An 18,587-nucleotide genomic window follows, 5' to 3' on the forward strand; every position below is an offset into this window, starting at 1 on the left:
CTTTGTTATCTTTTTGCTCTTACAGTACATGTGGATGGAAAACAAACCTGGATTAAAGCCAACCATGTCAATGTAGCCTATGAACTAAGCAAGATAATGTTAGCATTAGCTAGCTAGCTAGCCTACTTCTTCAGCATATCTTGCAGAGGGCCTGGCAGGTATTTCATCACTGTGTCCATGATGCTTTCCTCCTCTTCCTCGTCACCGCAGCCGGCCGGCACAAGTTTCTTAGGCCGGGTCAAGCTGCCAGCGCCGGGCTCTTCTTCGGCGGCTGCCGCCTCAGCCTCGACCTCGCGCTTTTTCAAGCCGTACTGGTGGTCAAACAAAGAAATGGAGATGTTGGAAAAACAGAGGTTTCATTTGCTGTCAGTGTATCAACATTTAGACCGCAGCCCAAATCGGATATCCGATCAGAATCTGTTCACATTATAGATTGCAAGTGATCACATCCGTTCTTGCGTGTGTTCATATAGGCTACGTGCACAATGGAACTTCCGCCTAGCAACCGTGGCTTCCCGGTGACCTGGGCTGCTTCTAGAGCTTAGATCGGGCCCAAAAAATCAAGCCCGACCCGAGCCCGAGTCCGATTTAAACCAGACATTTTTTTAATATGTGAGCCGTAAATGTACACATACGTCTACGTCCTCCCCACAGCAGGAGCTTGTTGTACACAGTCTAATTTACAACAATAACAGAGCCGCTGAGATCCGCACATTGTGGAATTTAAACTGTCGTCTTCCACTCTGACGACAGTTGCTGTTGTCGAATTGTGCTGCGATGGACGCAAAACCCCAGGATTCCACTGCAACATTGGGGCTTTTATTCTGAAAAAGACCCATGAACGCTGTTTCACTTCCTGTCCTGCTCCTGCTGAATTCTGGTGAACTGAAGCTTTGTGTTCCGTTACCTGACAAAAATAGAACAGTCAATGCGTTCCTTTGGACGACCTACGCTAAGGCCAAATTAGGTTTTTATTTTATTTTAAAGCAGTTATACACTATACAAACTTACTTATCGGTTGTTAATCCAATTGTTACACAATGGAGTTGAGTCGGGTCAGAAATGGTGAACTATGGCTGTAATGGGATTTTGCTCTAGTGGCCACTCTAGGTACTGCAAGTCACAGAAAGTACTTTTTCCGATCGTCATCATGGAAAAGGAGCACATTCTAAATGGTAAATACATTAAAATAACCTTATTAAACCTCATGATTAAACAAATAATTCTTTGTAGACACTACCCCGAGGTGATATCCTTTTATTATGTGCAGCTGCTCAACCTTTATCTTTCCCCATCGTTTGTTCTCGTCTATTAGCAAACAGTAAAAAAAATAAAATTGTCATATTTTTCCCCCACAAAATCTATTCTGAGAAAATGGGGAATCAATCCATCTTCCATATTACCATAGGCGGAATTCATCAATTATTCAGAATCATTACATTTCCCCAGAATAACTGGATTGAGCAGATTTATAGATGCCATGCTGTGGTTTTGAAGTGATATCAACGTTTCTCTCAGTTTTCGCTACGTTAGGAAACAACCGTGGAGGAGGCGACTGAAACCTTTCAGTAACGAGCGCTTTGGGAGTTGTTCCCGGCTCTTCTTTGTTGTCATCTGGGAGAACTTAAGGAGAATAGTGGATCTGAGGAGTTCAGCTTTTTTATAACATGGATCTACTGTATTCCTCCTGAGACCTGCGCCGACCCGCAGGTTGCCTGTCTTTCACGCTGTCTATGTGGTGAAGTGGTAACACTGCAGCCATTAACCCTCACTCTTACTCCACAGCCTGACAATTGTGAAAGGAAGAACAAACCAAACAGCGTCTGTATATGAACCAACACTAACTGCTGCTGAACTCAAAGAACAGAATGTCATATTTAGACTCAAAATATCGAAGAAATGCCTGAATGTTGAGTTTTAGGCTTCAGAGAGAAGCATGATTCATTTGAGCTGCTATTATTAATCCATGATTAATACTTTTTCATTCTAAATATAGACTTCAACAACCCTAAGAAATCACATTGATCTTAATTAATCATGTTTTTTTGTTTTTTTTAATCTACTTTAAAGGCGCCATATGTAAGAATGTGGCCAAAAACGGTTACTGCTCTCAAATTCAAAAATTGTAGCTCAGACGTAACTGGCAACCCGTGGTTGCTCGGCGGCTAAGACTCTATTGACTGCAATGATCGGTAGACGGCGGTAGGTGGCGCCACATGCCAAAACATGATTTCAAAACATAAATATGATTTGCAGTCTGCCAAATATATTTTTTAATGCAAATATTTTGGCTGTACTGTTGTTGTTGGTGAGTTCAGTTTGTTATATGAACATTATTACTGTCTCTGTGACATATTAAGAGGATTTTATGGCCAGTTGATTTAGATTTATTACAAAATGCACCTTTAATTAATGTTTTTTTTTTTTTTAATCTACTTTAAAGGCGCCATATGTAAGAATGTGGCCAAAAACGGTTACTACACTCAAATTCAAAATACCGAGGTCTTTTAGGTTTCCTTTTCTCCTGCCATTGTAGCTCAGACGTAACTGGCAACCCCTCGGCAACTGAGACTCTACTGACTGCAATGATTGGTATACGGGCAGTAGGTGGCGCCCCATGCCAAAACATGACTTCAAAACATAAACACGATTTGCGATCTGCAAAATATTTTTTTTAATGCAAACATTTTGGCTGTACCTCTGTATTTTGAATTTGAGTGTAGTAACCGTTTTTGGCCACATTCTTACATATGGCGCCTTTAAATATCTCTCAGTTTTGTACAGCTCCTCCCCAGTCCACTACACTCTTATCTTATTACCTTGGGAAAATATAAAAATAGCATAAAAGCAAACACAAATAGATCAATTTCAAACACAGGTTAGTCAGAGATTAATGTCTTTTGTCATGCAGCAAAGATATGAAGACTTCGATGCTGCACAAACATCAAAAGACACATCGGTATCCAAAATCATCAAGCGTGGATGTGAGTAATAAAAAAGTTTGTATTCTTTAAGTTTTTATTGTTCTATTCACATTTATTGTTGATCTTTTTTTGCAGGGTTTTTTATTGTAATGGTTGTGTATTTCAGCTGGTGAGTAGATTAGTTCGAAAGTCATCTGTCAACATACCTTGTCCCTGATGCCTTGCCTAAGATTTTCCCTCTCTGCCTCCATCTTGGCATATTTGGCCTTCCTCTCATCCTCCTGCTGCTTCAGTGCCTCCTGTCGTTCCTCCTCTTTCTTCGCTGCATCGGGGTCCTCCTCCTTCTCCTCTCCTCCCAGCATTTTGCCCACATCAGGAGGTCCACCTGCCGAAAAGAGTTGAGCGCAAGTGAGCGATTAGGAGACAGAATTGACATTTCAAACATGAAGGTAAATGGATCTTTTTGGGGAAGAGGCATACATTACAAACCTTGGATAAAATCCTCAAGTACCATAACTGTCCATTTTCACCATTCATAACACCAGGGATTTATCGTTTCATGGTTGTTACAGGATGACCTAGTGTTGACACAATTATTCTTGACACTACTATTTTGCACGTATTTCATGTAATATGGTCAATTTATTGAAATGTTCTCTTTGTTTAAAACTAGTGCTGGGCACAACGCATGACGCTTTTCCATGACGACTGACCGTAAAAAAAGGCCACAGGCACTGTTTACCAGTTAGCTCGTTTAGCTTGTTTAGCGCCGTTTAAAGACTAATTTTAGCAACCGGGAGTCACGTAAACATGACGTCACGCGCGTCTTTTTCCAGTCAATCGTCATGGAAAAAGCCTTAACATTGACGCCGTTAACGGGCCCAGCACTATTTAAAATAATTATTTTACGAATTTTACTTTTAAAAAGTTGACTATAGATGCTTTTGCAGGACATCTTAATCTATTAAATTTCTTTAAAGGCGCCATATGTAAGAATGTGGCCAAAAACGGTTACTACACTCAAATTCAAAATACTAAGGACTTTTAGGTTTCGCTTTCTCCGCCATTGTAGCTCAGGCTTAACTGGCAGCTGAGACTCTATTGACTGCAATGATCGGTAGACGGCGGTAGGTGGCGCCACATGCCAAAACATGATTTCAAAACATAAACATGATTTGCAGTCTGCAAAAGATTTTTTTTAATGCGAATATTTTGGCTGTACTGTTGTTGTTGGTGAGTTCAGTTTGTTATATGAACATCATTCCTGAGTCTCTGTGACATATTAGGAGGATTTTACGGCCAGTTGATTTAGTTTTATTACATAATGCACCTTTAAAGCTGTGGTCATTTGTATTACAGTGCTTTTTTGCCTGCAACAAATGATACATACTCTCTTCACTCACTGATGTGACCAATCAGTGATGTCCAGATTTCTATTCACAGTCTGATCAGAAACACTACGCATATCTTTAAAGTACCAGTACGTTTAGTGGAACGGTTCAGTATGGTATGGTATGGTACATATTTTTTTGCATTCCCATTTGGAATAGTACCAGAATAACCGGCCCCAACAGTTCCATTTTTCAGTATCCGTCCCTTGGGGGTACAGGAGTAATGGTGACGATGGACGATGTGGGGGTGGAGCTAGACCGGCTCCACTCATAACAGTCAGCTGATTGGTCCAAAAGAAAAGCAGCATTCTACTGCGACCGTTGCTTCTTTAATAGCCTATTCTCATATCAAACAGGAAAAGAGCTGCTGGATGGCCTCGAGCTGCTAGGTGGCCTCCTTTGTTCACCGTTGTGTGTTGATGTCTGTGTTGTCTCGTCAAGTAGTAATAGAGGTCTTTACTGTTCCATACTGTAAATTAGAGGCCAGTTGATTCCAGTCATGGTTGAGCAGTAATTGTAGCAGTGAATGCTGGTGCCAGAAAGGAATTGGGCTTGTAACTGAAAAGGTTGCTGGTTCAAATCCCAGGACAGGACAGGTCAAATAAAAAAATTGTGATTCTGTTGTAAACAAGAGTGACAAAACAGGTACACTTGTCATCACAGAAGGGGGGAAAAACAATGAATAGAAAATCCAGTGGTCTGCAGAATTTGGGCAGAGACCGGAGCAGATGAGTGGAGAGGAAGAAGGGAGCCTTCAGCAAAAAGATAAACCCAATGCATGCATGAGGAGAGGGAGAGAATCTGTCAGAAACGATTGTGTCCAATTAGCTGAGCTGTTGCACTTAGTGAGATTGCCCAGCAGTTTCTGTGAAACCAGAGAGAGGGACAGACTGTGACAACAAAAAAAAAAAAAAAAAAAAAATGGAGAGGAGGAGGCAAAACCAAAGTGACAAATAAGAGGAAGGAGAAAAGAATGTGTGGGATAAATGACGAGAGAAGGAAAGAGTGATGAAGAATGGGAGGAGAAGAAGAAGGGTTGATAAACAGACGAGGGGGCATGTGAGGAGAGAGAGAGAGCAAGCAACCGAGGAAGAAAGACGGAGCACTCCCTCGCTCTGCAGCTGGCCCCCAGTATTGACTCATCAGCATAATAAAAGTGAAGTGCAGCAAAATGCAGCAGGGAGGTAAAAGATGGGAGAGATGGAGGAGAAGAAAGGAGAGGAGAGGAGAGGGATGAGTGCAATACTTCAGTCTGGAAAGAGAATACATACAGCTTCAAGTCATTTGGATGCTGTAGATGACGATATAGTACTGTCTTGAATGATTGACTCAACCCATAATACAATCAATAACAAAATAACATGATATGGTTGTATGAAGTTGTGTTGTTCATGCTAAGCTACGCTAAGTCTGCCGGCAACAGCCTCACACAGACTGTTGATCTTCCCCGTCTCAATTTCAACGAAACAAAATCAAATAAGGGCGTTTTCCCGAAAATGTCAAAATGCCCCCTGAAAGGACAGATGACGGATGGCTACACAAACGAGTGATTTGTTTGTGTAGGACTGCAGTGCTCTGCTCGCCGCACCACGCCCTTAGATCCGAAGACGGGGGGGAAAAAAAATATAAAAATGGAATGAAAGAAACGACTGAAGGATCGATCGGTCGCATTAACGAGCCACTTAGATCTGACTGAGGGAGAAGAAAAGGAAGCTCGGACGGCAACGGTGAACTGAGGCGATGCTGTGTCAGCGTTTTTGATAAAAGCAGCCGAGGGAAAACTAACAAACAAAAATCGTACCTACTCAATGTGGGCGGAGTCATCATTGCGCGGCTGCATGAAACTGCCGTGACTTACGTGTTACACGCGACAAAAACAAGTGACTAGTTAAAGCTCACATAGAGTGGTCCTGTTGCACATATATGTGAGTTATGGAGGTCTACTTGCATACATTAACTTGTTTTTATGGTCAAAAACCCTACTAGTTGCTGTAAACGAGCCGACCGAGAAATCTCTCCTTACTGACGCTCTCCTCAGCTGCGATGTTTCTGACTGAAATCTCACCAACCAGAAGACAGACTGTGTTGTGATTGGCTAGCCAGCGTAGAGCCTTCCCAACTGTCTTGTGATTGGCCAATACCCGGCAGTGACATCATTAGCACACCAGCTCTCAGAAGCGTAGGACGTCTCTTCCAGTGGACGGCAGTCTGGCCGACGTCACGCATAGTATCGCCTCACTCACCAGAGCAGGTACTAAAAAACAGTACCTGATACCAGATACTATGCTAGTGGAAGCTTAAAGGTGCATTGTGTAATAAATCTGGGTCCGACTCTGGGTCAAAGTCGTAAAAAGGACTGTGGCGGGGAGTCGTGACGAAGCCATTTTTAAAAATTGCTAAAACAATGTTTTCATAATGAGTAGCAGTGCATCCACCATTCCAGAGAGCTGACGTGCTAATTACGTCACTTCCGGGTACCTGGCCAATCACAAGACAGTTGGGAAAGCTCTCGTAGGCTAGCCAATCACATTACAGTCCATCTTCTGGGGGTGAGATTTCGGTCTGAAACAGCTCGGCTGACGGGAGCTTCAGTGAGGAGAGATTTTGATCATAACTCACATATATGTGCGATAGGACCACTCTATGCAAGCTCTAAGGAGGAAGAGGTGGAGGATGAGACAGAAAATGATCTTATTAGTAATAAATCTGCTTTATTTCAATGTTGATGAAGTTTTGAGAACCACATGCATGACGCACGTTACATGTGCAACATATTTGGTGTGACTTTACATTAAGGGTAACATTTATATTGAAACAGCATTACGGAGAGTGGCTCAAACCAGAGCTCAAGTGTTACTCGGGACCATTTATGCGCCGTCTCTGCACCTCTCGAGTACTGCAGCTTAATTGTGTTGCTAGGAAATAACTCGGAGGAGAAAATTGAATTCCTGTCATCCATTTATTTCAACCGACGCTGAAAAGTGAATTAAAATTCAGCAACTGTACTTGAAGCAGGAAAAATGTATGATATGCCGAGCATTAATATCCACTGTCGGAATAGAGCAGGCGCAATTAACAGAGGCAGTGTAAGATGACGTGGCACAGTGAAAGCAGGATTCAGGATCGGTACCAGAATTATCTCTATTTCTATGAATAGGTCCCATATAAACACTCGCCCTGATGTAAATATACATAAATGACTCACATCCAGTCAAACCTGATTCCTTTACCATGCACCAGGATGCCATCTCGTGCCTCTTTTAACTACGCTAAGAACAACAGCGCTGAACAAACTTGGTCGGGTTTCACAAAGTCTTTGTGTAACATTGAGGTCATCATTGTTCCCGAGTAAAGAGGAGGATCCTGAGAGACAAAGCTTTGAGTTATATCGAGCTGTGATCCCCCCCCCCCCCCCCCCGCCTCGGCTTTGTGAGCGTTTGTGAAAGATACGGCAGTGTCCTTTTACACTGGAATTATTCCATTAAGCTCTAAGCCATCGAAATAAGCGACGCTATTTAAATGTCTTCATATTTTTAATCCTACACGCTGTATTAGGTTGTTGTAATTGTTGTAGTTTTCTCAATACTTGGACTTTGCCTCGCCGCTTTGGTCAAACGCGTCATCCCTCTAATCCAGGGGCCTCAAAGTGACCTGGGGTCCAGTGAACTTCTAGTCTGGACAGGGGGGGGCCAGGTCAAGTGAAAAAAGTCCAACAATTTTGGAAAAATGAACGCTTTAGTGATTAGGAATTAAAAGTATATCTTGATAATCCGTCACGATGTTGCCGTTACAAATATTTAGGCTGACATCGCACACCATTTTAAAGTAAATGTTCTGCCCTGAATATGTTTCATATGTTTAAAAGACACTCAAACTGACATTGAAATGTTAATTTACCGTTTTCTATCTTTATATGTATTTGCAGCGCTTTTATTTTGAAAATCTCCCGAACCGGAAGTAGGAAGTAAAAATGTAAACGGAAGGAAAAACGTGTGTGCATCATCTCACAGCCGCATCAATGCAGATAGTCTCTCAGAAAGCAATGGTCGTAAGTGTTACACATTGTTTATAGGTTTGATAAGGTGTGTTAATATCTTTTAAGGGTATTTTGTGTATAAAATTAAACAGTATGTCGTGGCTTGTGTGACAGCAGTGTCAATACTTACCTGCTAATTTGCATCAACACAAAATATACATGTAGACAATTGTAAATAAAACACTAAATAGGCTTATATATATAATTAAATGTGGAATTTTGTCATTTCAAAATAAGTGTAGGGCCTCAGGACATCGACTGGCGGGCCGAATGTGGCCCCCGGGCCGCGAGTTTGAGTCCGCTGCTCTAATCCTTTTCAGTCGAAATGTTCTCTGTTAAATAGAAAACCTGCGAAAAGTTATCGCAGGCAAAACTTGAGCTGATTTTACAACAGAAAAAAACTGTGACGTCCAGGCGTTGGAAAAAAAAACGGAGGAGAAGGTCGACTCTGCGCTTTTCTTCCGCCATTTCTTTATGCTCTAATTGGTGGCAATTGTGCTTTGAGTCAGCGGAAATTCCCCCTCTGGTGGAGCAGCGCTGCATAATGTTTTAAAAGCACGGTCCGGCGTGAGAAAGCTTCACTAAGCACGAGCACTTGACAAATATATAACTGTCCCCGTTGGATTGTTGGATCTTTAACACGTTAAAGTTCAGTCATGAGAGGGAAGCATCACAGCGGCAGCCATCTTGCACAAAGTGAATAAGAGCGCTGCAGTGCACTGGTTGGTACGCTAGAGGGCAGTTCCTGTGTGTGATCCCCAGGTAACAAGTGGCTTATAATAATGACGATATGGAAGTCTCGGTACAATCATTATCATTTACAAGTGGTTTAAAGATAGCTGAAAATTAGCTTTAGAAATAAAAATTAGCATTAGAAATAAAAGAAAAGGAAAGAGAAGTATGGATCATGGATGTGGTGGAAAGTCTGGTCTGCTGTCTGTTCCCTGAGTGGAAATCATTTTTAATTTATACATCAATTTTCCCTATAAAGGGTTTCTTAAGGATAACAATTTAATTAATATGCCATTGCTGTGATGAAGTGCCAGTTTTTGCTCCTCGGCTCATAAATTCATAAGTTCCAGAATAAAATGGACGGTTGAGGTCGATCACGACTGGTTTAAACTGGCCTTGGTCAGGCAAAAATGATAATCGTAGTCAGATTCTACTGATGCATGCACATTTATTTACACATTTCGCGCCTCAATGCATAATGCCCTTGAACAAATGTGTGCATTTCCATCTGATGTGATGTGTCACACAAAGATCTTATGTTGAAATCCTGCTCTTCCGCTCTTATATTCAAAGTCCTTTTACCTCATTGGAGGAAATATTCTACAATGTATTCTTTAAGTGGTTAAATAAAACATTTATTAAATCTGGGTTAATTGTCAAACCGCATATGATCTTGTGATTCATAAGCTGTTGAGTGCATGAATGTGTGCGTAATTTGAGGAGTTGAGGCGAAGGATGTATTTAATTAATTTTTTTTTTTTTTATCCAACTTCAGCGAGCACTGTATGATAAAATACAGTAGCCCTGAGGTGCAAAACATTAACGCAGAGCAAAAAACACAAATGCAAAACAAAAAGCAAAAAACAAGAAACACAAAACAACAAATGCAAAACAAAAAACACAAATGCAAAACAAACAACACAAACGCAAAAACACAAATGCAAAGCAAAAAACACAAAAGCAGAAAACAAAAACATTAACTAAGCTTGTGTTTTGTAATTTGCATTTGTGTTTTTGCGTTTTGTGATTTGCGTTTGTGTTTTTTCATTTGCGTTGGTGTTTTTTTGTTTTGCGTTTGTGTTTTTTGTTTTGCATTTGTTGTTTTGTGTTTTTTGTTTTTTGCTTTTTGTTTTGCATTTGTGTTTTTTGTTTTGCATTTGTTGTTTTGTGTTTCTTGTTTTTTGCTTTTTGTTTTGCATTTGTGTTTTTTGCTCTGCGTTTGTGTTTTGCGTTTGTGTTGTTTGTTTTGCATTTGTGTTTGTGATGTTTTGCACCTCAGGGCCACCGTAAATAAAACGTACTGTCGTGAAAGCAAAAAACTAGAATACCTGATAGCCTTCAACATTGTTCAAACGCTATGCTTTTTGTTTGTTTTGATCCCCCAGCCTTTTTAGTATCAATATTTACCTTCGTTGATTTGTCAGTTCTATTTGCTATTCAGGACGAGCAGTTATTAAAAAAACCAAAAAAAAACATGCAAGGCATTGAGGTCGTGGTAAAGGTCGTCTCCAGCTCATCTCTTCTCCTGTCTTATCTATAGTGAGCTGCAGTGAAAACCTTCTCATAATTGCCTTTCACAAGCGCATTTATTTTGGCTTTGTTCTCCAAAATGGAAAAGAAAGACGCTGAGTTTGTGTTGGGGGCTACGACTGTCACTGTAGCCTCTGGAAGGATAAAATATTAAACACGTTTTGTTTTTACTTAGAGTGTGCCATAAATCTTTAGTCAAGACGAGGCCGTTCACTGTCAGAAGCTATTTTAAGAAACGTCAACACAGTCTTTTATCCAGAGAGCACATACTTTTTTTTTACCACTCCTGGTGTCAGCCGGGAGAAATATTCTCTTCATGACTGTATCTTTATTTACTATAGCTGTCCCTATCTTTACTCCAGCCAAGTCCTTTTTATTCTAATCGTGCATAAAACACGAATAAATTACTGAGAAATTCAAATGAATGATTTATTTCGGTGAAAACGTACAAGATGTAACAGATTGGCCTCTGACTTGGACCACTCAGGAAAATTGAAATCAACCACTGACTTACAGAGGCTGCGATGGTGACTTTTCTACTCGTCCGTTCACTGCTGCGCGAGGCCTTTGTGGTTTGATGGAGCGTCATACGTAACTCCTCATTTGACAGCCCTGCCTCTCTGTCGCTTCTGGGAGTGCAGATGTGCCGAGTCAGCGGCAAAGAACTCGCTTCACTCAAACTCCGATCCAATTCCAAGATTCCTGAATGCAAAATTTGGTGCAAAAGCAGCACAGAGGCTTTGTTCCAGAAGCTTATTAGCCTACTAATCCTCACTGTACAAGCCGAAACAGATTTCTGTAGACTCACATGAGCTCCAGTTGTGGAGCTACACTGTTAAACATTCAGTCAGTAAATATGTGACACAGTCCAGAACAAAAAGGATTTGTACATTATATGATTATTTTTGACCTCACAACAAGACAAATTATTATACCACATGTGTATTTCCAAGACATTACATTTGGTTTTTTGCTTTGGCTGTGAGGCTGAATCCATCCATCCAATCCATCCATTTCTACCACTTTATCCTCCACCGGAGGGGTGCTGTGCCTATCTCAGCTGACAGAGGGCGATAGGCGGGGTACACCCTGGATAGCTCGCCAGTCCGTCGCAGGGCCACAAAGAACCATTGACTCTCACTCTCATGCCAACGGTCAATTACGAGTGACCAATTCACCTAATCCCCATATTGCAAGTTTTTGGACTGTGGGAGGAAGCCGGAAAACCCGGAGAATACCCACAAACTCCTTGCAGAAAGGCCCTTGTTCCAACTCAAAGTTGTTCCAATGGGGGCTCAAACCCGGAGAACCTGGGGGTTTTTTTTAACCGCTACACCAACCGTGGGTCCCGAGGCTGAATCATCACGGTTAAACATCACTTAGTTTTTCCACAATGTCGCTGTGCCTTGGATGATTAGTTAGCGCACTAATCCACAACGGAACCATCGAGATTTCTGAATGCAAAATTTGGTGCAAAAGCAGCACATAGGCTTTGTTCCAGAAGCGTATTAGCCTACTAATCCTCACTGTAGCTAGCTCGATGGTGACGATAACAACAGGCCATACGTCAGCTCCATTCTATCATGTTAATAATAGCTCAAGGAATGATTTATCGACACAGGTTGCATCACTAGGTTAAGCTTAAAGCTGCAGCATGTTTGTCACAGTCGTACGACTACGTTTTTGTGTGTAAACGGATATTTCAGATCGTCTCTGTCGTCATTTGATAACAAACTGAACACGAAGGAGTAGGATATGGACACAGTGTGTGTGACAGTGATTGTTCACCGTCTTAATGTCATCGGCATATTCGACTTTGCTATGGAAAAATGGAAAATGTTCATTATTTTTTCCGTGCACACAGCCAGCTGTTCGCTCCGGACAGTGGATGGTTGGGTTTTACACCGACTCTGCAGGAATAATGACCAGATGTACGGTCAGATGGTCTCTCAGTGTCCTGCTAATGGACACTGGTATGGGGTTCATGTTTGAGTATCAGTTGAATGTGGAAATCACAGACTGATCACTGAAAGCCGAGCAGACTGACGGCTGTGGGGGGCGTAAAAATGAATCACGACAGTTCCTGTGTGGCCGGGTCGGCGATATCGATTAAATCTTGTGACCCGTTCTTTTAGCAGATGTCGGGGCCATTTCTTGTAATGTTCTATGTAATGAAAATGTCTATTTATAACGTGAAATTATGTTGCGTGGGTTAATACTTTTGTGTGTGTTTTGATCCTAAACCAAAAAAGCTAATTAAGACAAAAGCCAGGAAGCACAGAAAGAAGTAAGAACGACGCGTGAATATTGATCCTGCCAGCGTTTGACGGGTTCAGATCGCTAAATCACGGGCGCCTTCAATAATGCAGCGTAATTGATTAAAGAATATTTCACAAGCATCGATGTATTGACTGGCAGGCTCTGTCAGCCAGATGGACACAGTAGTTTAGCTGATTAATTACCTGGCTGATTGGTTTATGTCATTATCTGATCCCCCCCCCCCAGGGAGTGACAGAGTGACACCGTCAGCACTTCTGCAGACCATTCTGGGGAAGGGGAGGTCACCGCGTCCCAGGAGGACTCCGATAAGAACGGCAGATTTATCATCCCGAACAGGTCCAATTCATTTATTGGTACAAATCACAACATACGTTCGAAAAACCTTATAATAGAACCGTGTGTGTCCGTTCACATTAGTCACACGCCGTAATATCGACGCCATTTAACTTTTTTCCGTTTCTTACTGTCTCACCTTCTCATGCATAAAAATCTATACTCTGATCTGCAGCCTCTATAATTCATCTTGCCTGGAGACGCAGCACACCCACACCCGCTCCAAAAGGGTCCTTCTACAAGGGCTGAGGTTCTACCTGGAACCATTTCTGAAAAACCCTTTCCTGAAGAAAGGGGGTTTTCAAGGGTTCTTGGTAACACTAATGGTTCCAGTAAGAACCATTTTGATCCAGAGAACCCTTTAAAACCCCTTTCTTGAATAAAGGATTTTAAAAGGGTTCTTGGTGGAACCCTCCAAAATGGCTCCAGGTTGAACCTTTATAAAAAGGTTCTACCTGGAGCCAAAAAGGGTTCTCCTATGAGGACAAGCCGAAGAACCTTATATGGTTCTACTTAGCACTTTTATTACTAAGAGTGTACAACACTCTAAAGTGAGGACACTCGTGGATATAATGCATTCTCTCGCAACTTTACCATCACAACGAAATGCCTAACCCCAACCCTAAAGAGGCCATTAATTAACCGACCACAATGTCCACACGAAGATAGGTTTGAATCTTCGACTTCCTTTCATTTGGACAGCTCAAACAAAGCATCATCCCCAACCTACACCATAACCAGTTAAATACTTACCTTAACCTTAACTTAACTTAACCACAGTTCAACTCAAATCTTAACCAGTTCCTCAGAAATTAGCTTCTACCTCATTAGGACTACCGGTCCTGACAAGGTCGGTGTTTATGCCAAAGAAGGTCCTAAAGAGGTTAAAGAAGTATAAACACACACACACACGGTATATAGTTGTATAAAATATCTGCAGCAGAGTACAGACATACGCATGCAAACACTCGCTCTGGTAAATGTATTCATAAAGTCTGCAGGCAGAGTGTTGAAAGACTTCTGCAGAGTAAAGCCGGCCTCCAATGCAATGCAGTTGATTTAAGAATTCACGGCGCACGCGCGCGCGCTCGCACATGCACGCCCGCACACAGCGGCTATGCAGAGTGAGGCAGCGGTTGCATCCTCTGCATCCCAATGAGGAGAGTGCTCCGCGCTGCCGCTTTGACTCCACGCCCCAACTGTAACCAGCTACCGCCTCCGAAAAAAAAAACCACCGGACAGGATCAGCTCATCCCCCACTGAGCGACGAGGCTGAATTACAGAGCTATAATGAGAACTAATGAGTGGGCCAATAATCGCTGAGATCATATTCTTAAGGATAATACTCAAAGGCTTTAAAGTGCAAAAGTCACGTGGAAAAAAAAACCGGAGTCATTATTCCTGGCAAAATAGCTATTCTCTATCGCTCATGCCTGAAATAATAGAAGCAGGAGGAGAGACAATGCAAACTCGTCTAAAAGGTGCATCAAGATCAAAGTTTAACAAAAAAATAAAGAGGTCACTTCACTTCACTGCACTGCTGCTGCTGCTGCCAGTGTCCAATTTCATCTGCATCAGTCCAAACATCTGATGTGAACCAGTGTTTCCGATAATTCCCGTCCTGGCCGTTGTCAAAGACGAGGATTTTTAATAAGTTATGATGTGACCTAAGGGATGTTTCAATGCACAGAGGTGGAGGAGAGAAGGAACGTGGTGGTTGATGGAGTCAGATGTGAAGGTCAGGGTGGATTATTATTGCTTCTCTCGAGTCCCCAGGACTGGGATAGCGTTACAGCAGCACTGCTGCCACCGATGGGCGAGCAGCTCTTTAAATCCTTTGCACTGCAGTGCCGTTAAATCAAAACCCCCCCACCAACCCCCAACCCCCAACCCCCCGTCCGGCGGACTACTCACCTCCCATCGCAGCTTTCATTACAAAATTCATGATGAAGCAGTTCTGTGTTCTCTTCCTCCGGTGGTCACGTCGTCAAGGGCAGAGCTGCAGCCGGGGGGGGGGGGGGGGGGGACAGAGACAACACAAAGCTGTAAGGGGTGTTTCAATCATTCATGGACAAGAGTTTCGATGGGACGGGGGACAAAAGAAGACCCACCAAAAGACCTATTTTGCCATCTTCATATACAGTTAGAATATTGAATCCTACTTCCTTTTGTAGTGTGACTTTAATTATACCCACTCAAAGTACTGTTTTAGTCGCCCTCCAGTACCACACCACGTCCCGAGTTATGCTGGGGCACCTGCGCCCTCGATTTACAACCGCACTCCATCTTTTTGTGTGTGTGTGTGTGTGCGTTTCTGCTGACGCTGCCCGGGCCACATGTGATGTATCGTCGGTGGAAATGACCCCGAGAGAATACATTACATCGAAGGGGAGCAATACAAATACGAGCAATGCATTATTATAGGACTCTTTCTCATGTTTTGCATGAGTGACCATAGACACTGGGTCTTATTGTGACACTGTGGCTGCTGAATGCATGTCACTTTGTGACACATGTGCATGAGGTGAGTTTTCACACCATTACAGGGCAATCAAAGATGTGTCAAAGATATAACGATAACATCATTTCTGTCATGGAGTGCAAAATCAAAACCAAGTTTGGAGTGACTTAAGGCACAGTGTGCTTCTTTTCAGCCCACGTTTTAGTTTTGCTGCATTCTCACAACATCTGAAGAGAAGATCCATGCAGGGGGGGGGGGGGGGGGAAGGAATCTCTTGCAAACTTGCAGTGTGATTACAGATTCGACGATCTTTTTCATGATTGTCAGTCATTTCCTTCACCCAAAGTCGAATCTGCACCGTTTCCTGCTCCCCTTCCTCCTTCACCCTTCACCACCACCATCATCATCATCATCATCATCATCCGCAGCAGCATCACTTTCTCCTCACGTGAACCCTTCCACTATTAACTCACTGCACCTGCTGCAGCGGTGCAGCGGATTTCGTCGCAATTTACAGCAGAATGGAGCCGTTCCACTGTCGACACTGTTCCACTTGTTTCTGCCTAACCCTCCACGCATGTACCCCTGCGTCCAGAACTATGTTCTCTGCATGCACGCGCGGTTCTAATGTAGCCTTTCAGCATCCTGCACCAAGTGCACGAGCCCCCCGCATCATCATCATCATCATCATCTCCATCCCGTCCCGTACAGTAAAGCCGCTCACCAAGCATCCGTGTCTCACAGATTGTACGAACATGGTTTACCTTGTTCTGATATCCTTCTCCTCCTCCAAGTCTGTTTTTTTTTTTTTTTTTTTTTTTTTTCTCTATCCGAGCCTCGTTGCAGCAGCAGCAGCAGCAGTAGTGTAACAACCACCTTTATGTCTCCGCCTCGTCAGGCAGAAAGGAAACACAAGTTGTGCGTGTGTTTTTTCAAAAAAAGAAGAAGAAGAAGAAGAAGAAGAAGAAGAGGGGAACACTCTGTCTCTCTGGCTCTCAGTTTGCAGACATGCCGGGCTGCAGCGGCGGAGGAAGAGACTGTGTTTCTGCAGGAGGAGATGAGAGCGAGCAGAGGGAGAGGGGGGGGGGGGGGGACGAGGAGGGGAGTGCATGACTGTTATATCACCCTAAAGTGAGGCTTTCTCCTCCTTAGTTTCCAGAGCTATTCAACAGAAAATTTTATTTTTATTTTTAAAAGTATCTTAAAAGTTATGATTGTAGCAAAAGACCTTGAACAAGAAAAAAAAATCAACCTCTCCACATGTATTTTGCTTTTTTTCTTGCATAATACACTCATTTATTTAAATGCTAAATTAATATAGACATTTTTTTTTAAACCTTTATGGTACGCACCAAGAAAAATGCAAAGGAAAAATTATTATTATCGGTTTATCGCTCTAACAATGTTTCCGGAGGACCAACATGCAAAATAAAATGTGTTTGATTCATGTGTCAATTTAAAGCATGTGTCAAACTCAAGGCCCGGGGGGCCAGATGTGGCCCGCCACGTCATTTTATGTGGCCAGCGAGTGATTAGCTGGTCTTAAAAATCTGTGTTTGAAATAGGTCTGTGCTGCTTTAAGGCGTGCGTTGGCCGTAAACTACATTTCCCACAATGCATGGCGATTGCGTTAGGTCTGCCCTGACCAGATACAGACTTTTAAAACTGTTAGTGTGTCAAGAAACACCATCGCGGACCGGGTTACATCTATAATGCATCATATTTGTAACTTGAATAAGTAATAAATACAGAAAGTTATTTAGCAATATGTTATAGTAGGTAGTAGTTACCTTTATTTTACATTATATTTGCTTACATTTATTCTGTATGGCAGTTGCATCTGGCCCTTTGAGGGTAACCATTATGCTGATGTGGCCCTCAGTGAAAATGAGTTTGACACCCCTGATTTAAAGCATCATAGTATAGACTTTTAAACACTAGGGGGCAGCACATCGAGCTGAATTCGCAAGGTCAGCAAAAAAAAAAAAAATTGCCCCGTTGACATATCCAACAGAAGCAGATAAACGTCAGTATTCATGTTGAGTCATTATCTTTATCCATAGTTGCTTTTGCTTTTTCAGTTTTGTTCATGCCAACGTTTAAATTGTAAATATTGTCGTACTCTGTCGCCGCGTAACGCCCCCTACGTTCAGCACCTTGAAGCCGTGTTGTTTCGTGCTGAGCAGGCGGTTTATTTTGGCTTTTTGCTGACGGCGGCGTGCTGTGTTTAAATAAAAAACAAGCTGATGAGAGCAGGGAGAGTGAAGTGGCACAATGGTGTTGTGGGCTGTAAAAGCAAAACAATGGGCTGAAAAATGCTAAATACTAGGATCTATACTACAGTTTGCCGTCGGCTCTCTCTAGATTTGATCATTAAGATATATTTTCTTGGCAAGATGGAAAGGACTGATGCTGCTAATGAACTCACCTGTTGTATTTTCAGTCAGGTGATAGGTGATAGTGTCGCAACAAATTACAACACGCATAATGACCAGGACCTGCAGTGTGTGCACCATACATCATCATCAGCAACACAAATAACAATCGAGTAACAGAGTGTCACGATCCTAACCTGGACCTTCGTTTGAGTTCAAGTGTTTCGATTTATTTGGACTTCATTTGGACTTTCATTTTACAGGTTTTATTTTTGTCTTGTTGTTATTGATGTTGTGTTTTTTTGTGAATTTCCTCTTTTATTTTGACACATCCTGTTTGTATCCTCTTGTCTTGTCGTCTAGATCACTTGCCCCAACCCTAATTACTTTAACCTGTGTCTTGTTGTCGCTCCCTAATTTGTATATATACTCGCCCCTGTGCCAGGTTAATCCAGCTAAGGCCATAGTCTGACTAAGACAGTCAATCGGACAATTTACCGGTTCCGAGTACATGCGGTATCGCTG

The 18,587-nt window shown here is 42.4% G+C and overlaps 1 protein-coding gene across 1 annotated transcript; it reads right to left on the reverse strand.

The window, feature by feature from the left end:
- Nucleotides 1-122: 122 nt before the first annotated feature.
- On the reverse strand, nucleotides 123-16,581 carry cplx2a (complexin 2a; the record flags this gene model as incomplete). Its single annotated transcript, XM_083906356.1, has 4 exons — nucleotides 16,452-16,581; nucleotides 15,141-15,225; nucleotides 3,131-3,309; nucleotides 123-311 (listed from the first exon to the last, which is right to left on the reverse strand). The coding sequence occupies exons 2-4, from the start codon at nucleotides 15,169-15,171 to the stop codon at nucleotides 123-125; spliced, it is 399 nt and encodes a 132-aa protein (XP_083762482.1). The 5' UTR covers nucleotides 15,172-15,225; nucleotides 16,452-16,581.
- Nucleotides 16,582-18,587: the final 2,006 nt, after the last annotated feature.

This window comes from Microchirus variegatus (genome assembly GCF_963457635.1).
Source record: "Microchirus variegatus genome assembly, chromosome: 19".
In the NCBI taxonomy this organism is placed as follows: domain Eukaryota; kingdom Metazoa; phylum Chordata; class Actinopteri; order Pleuronectiformes; family Soleidae; genus Microchirus; species Microchirus variegatus.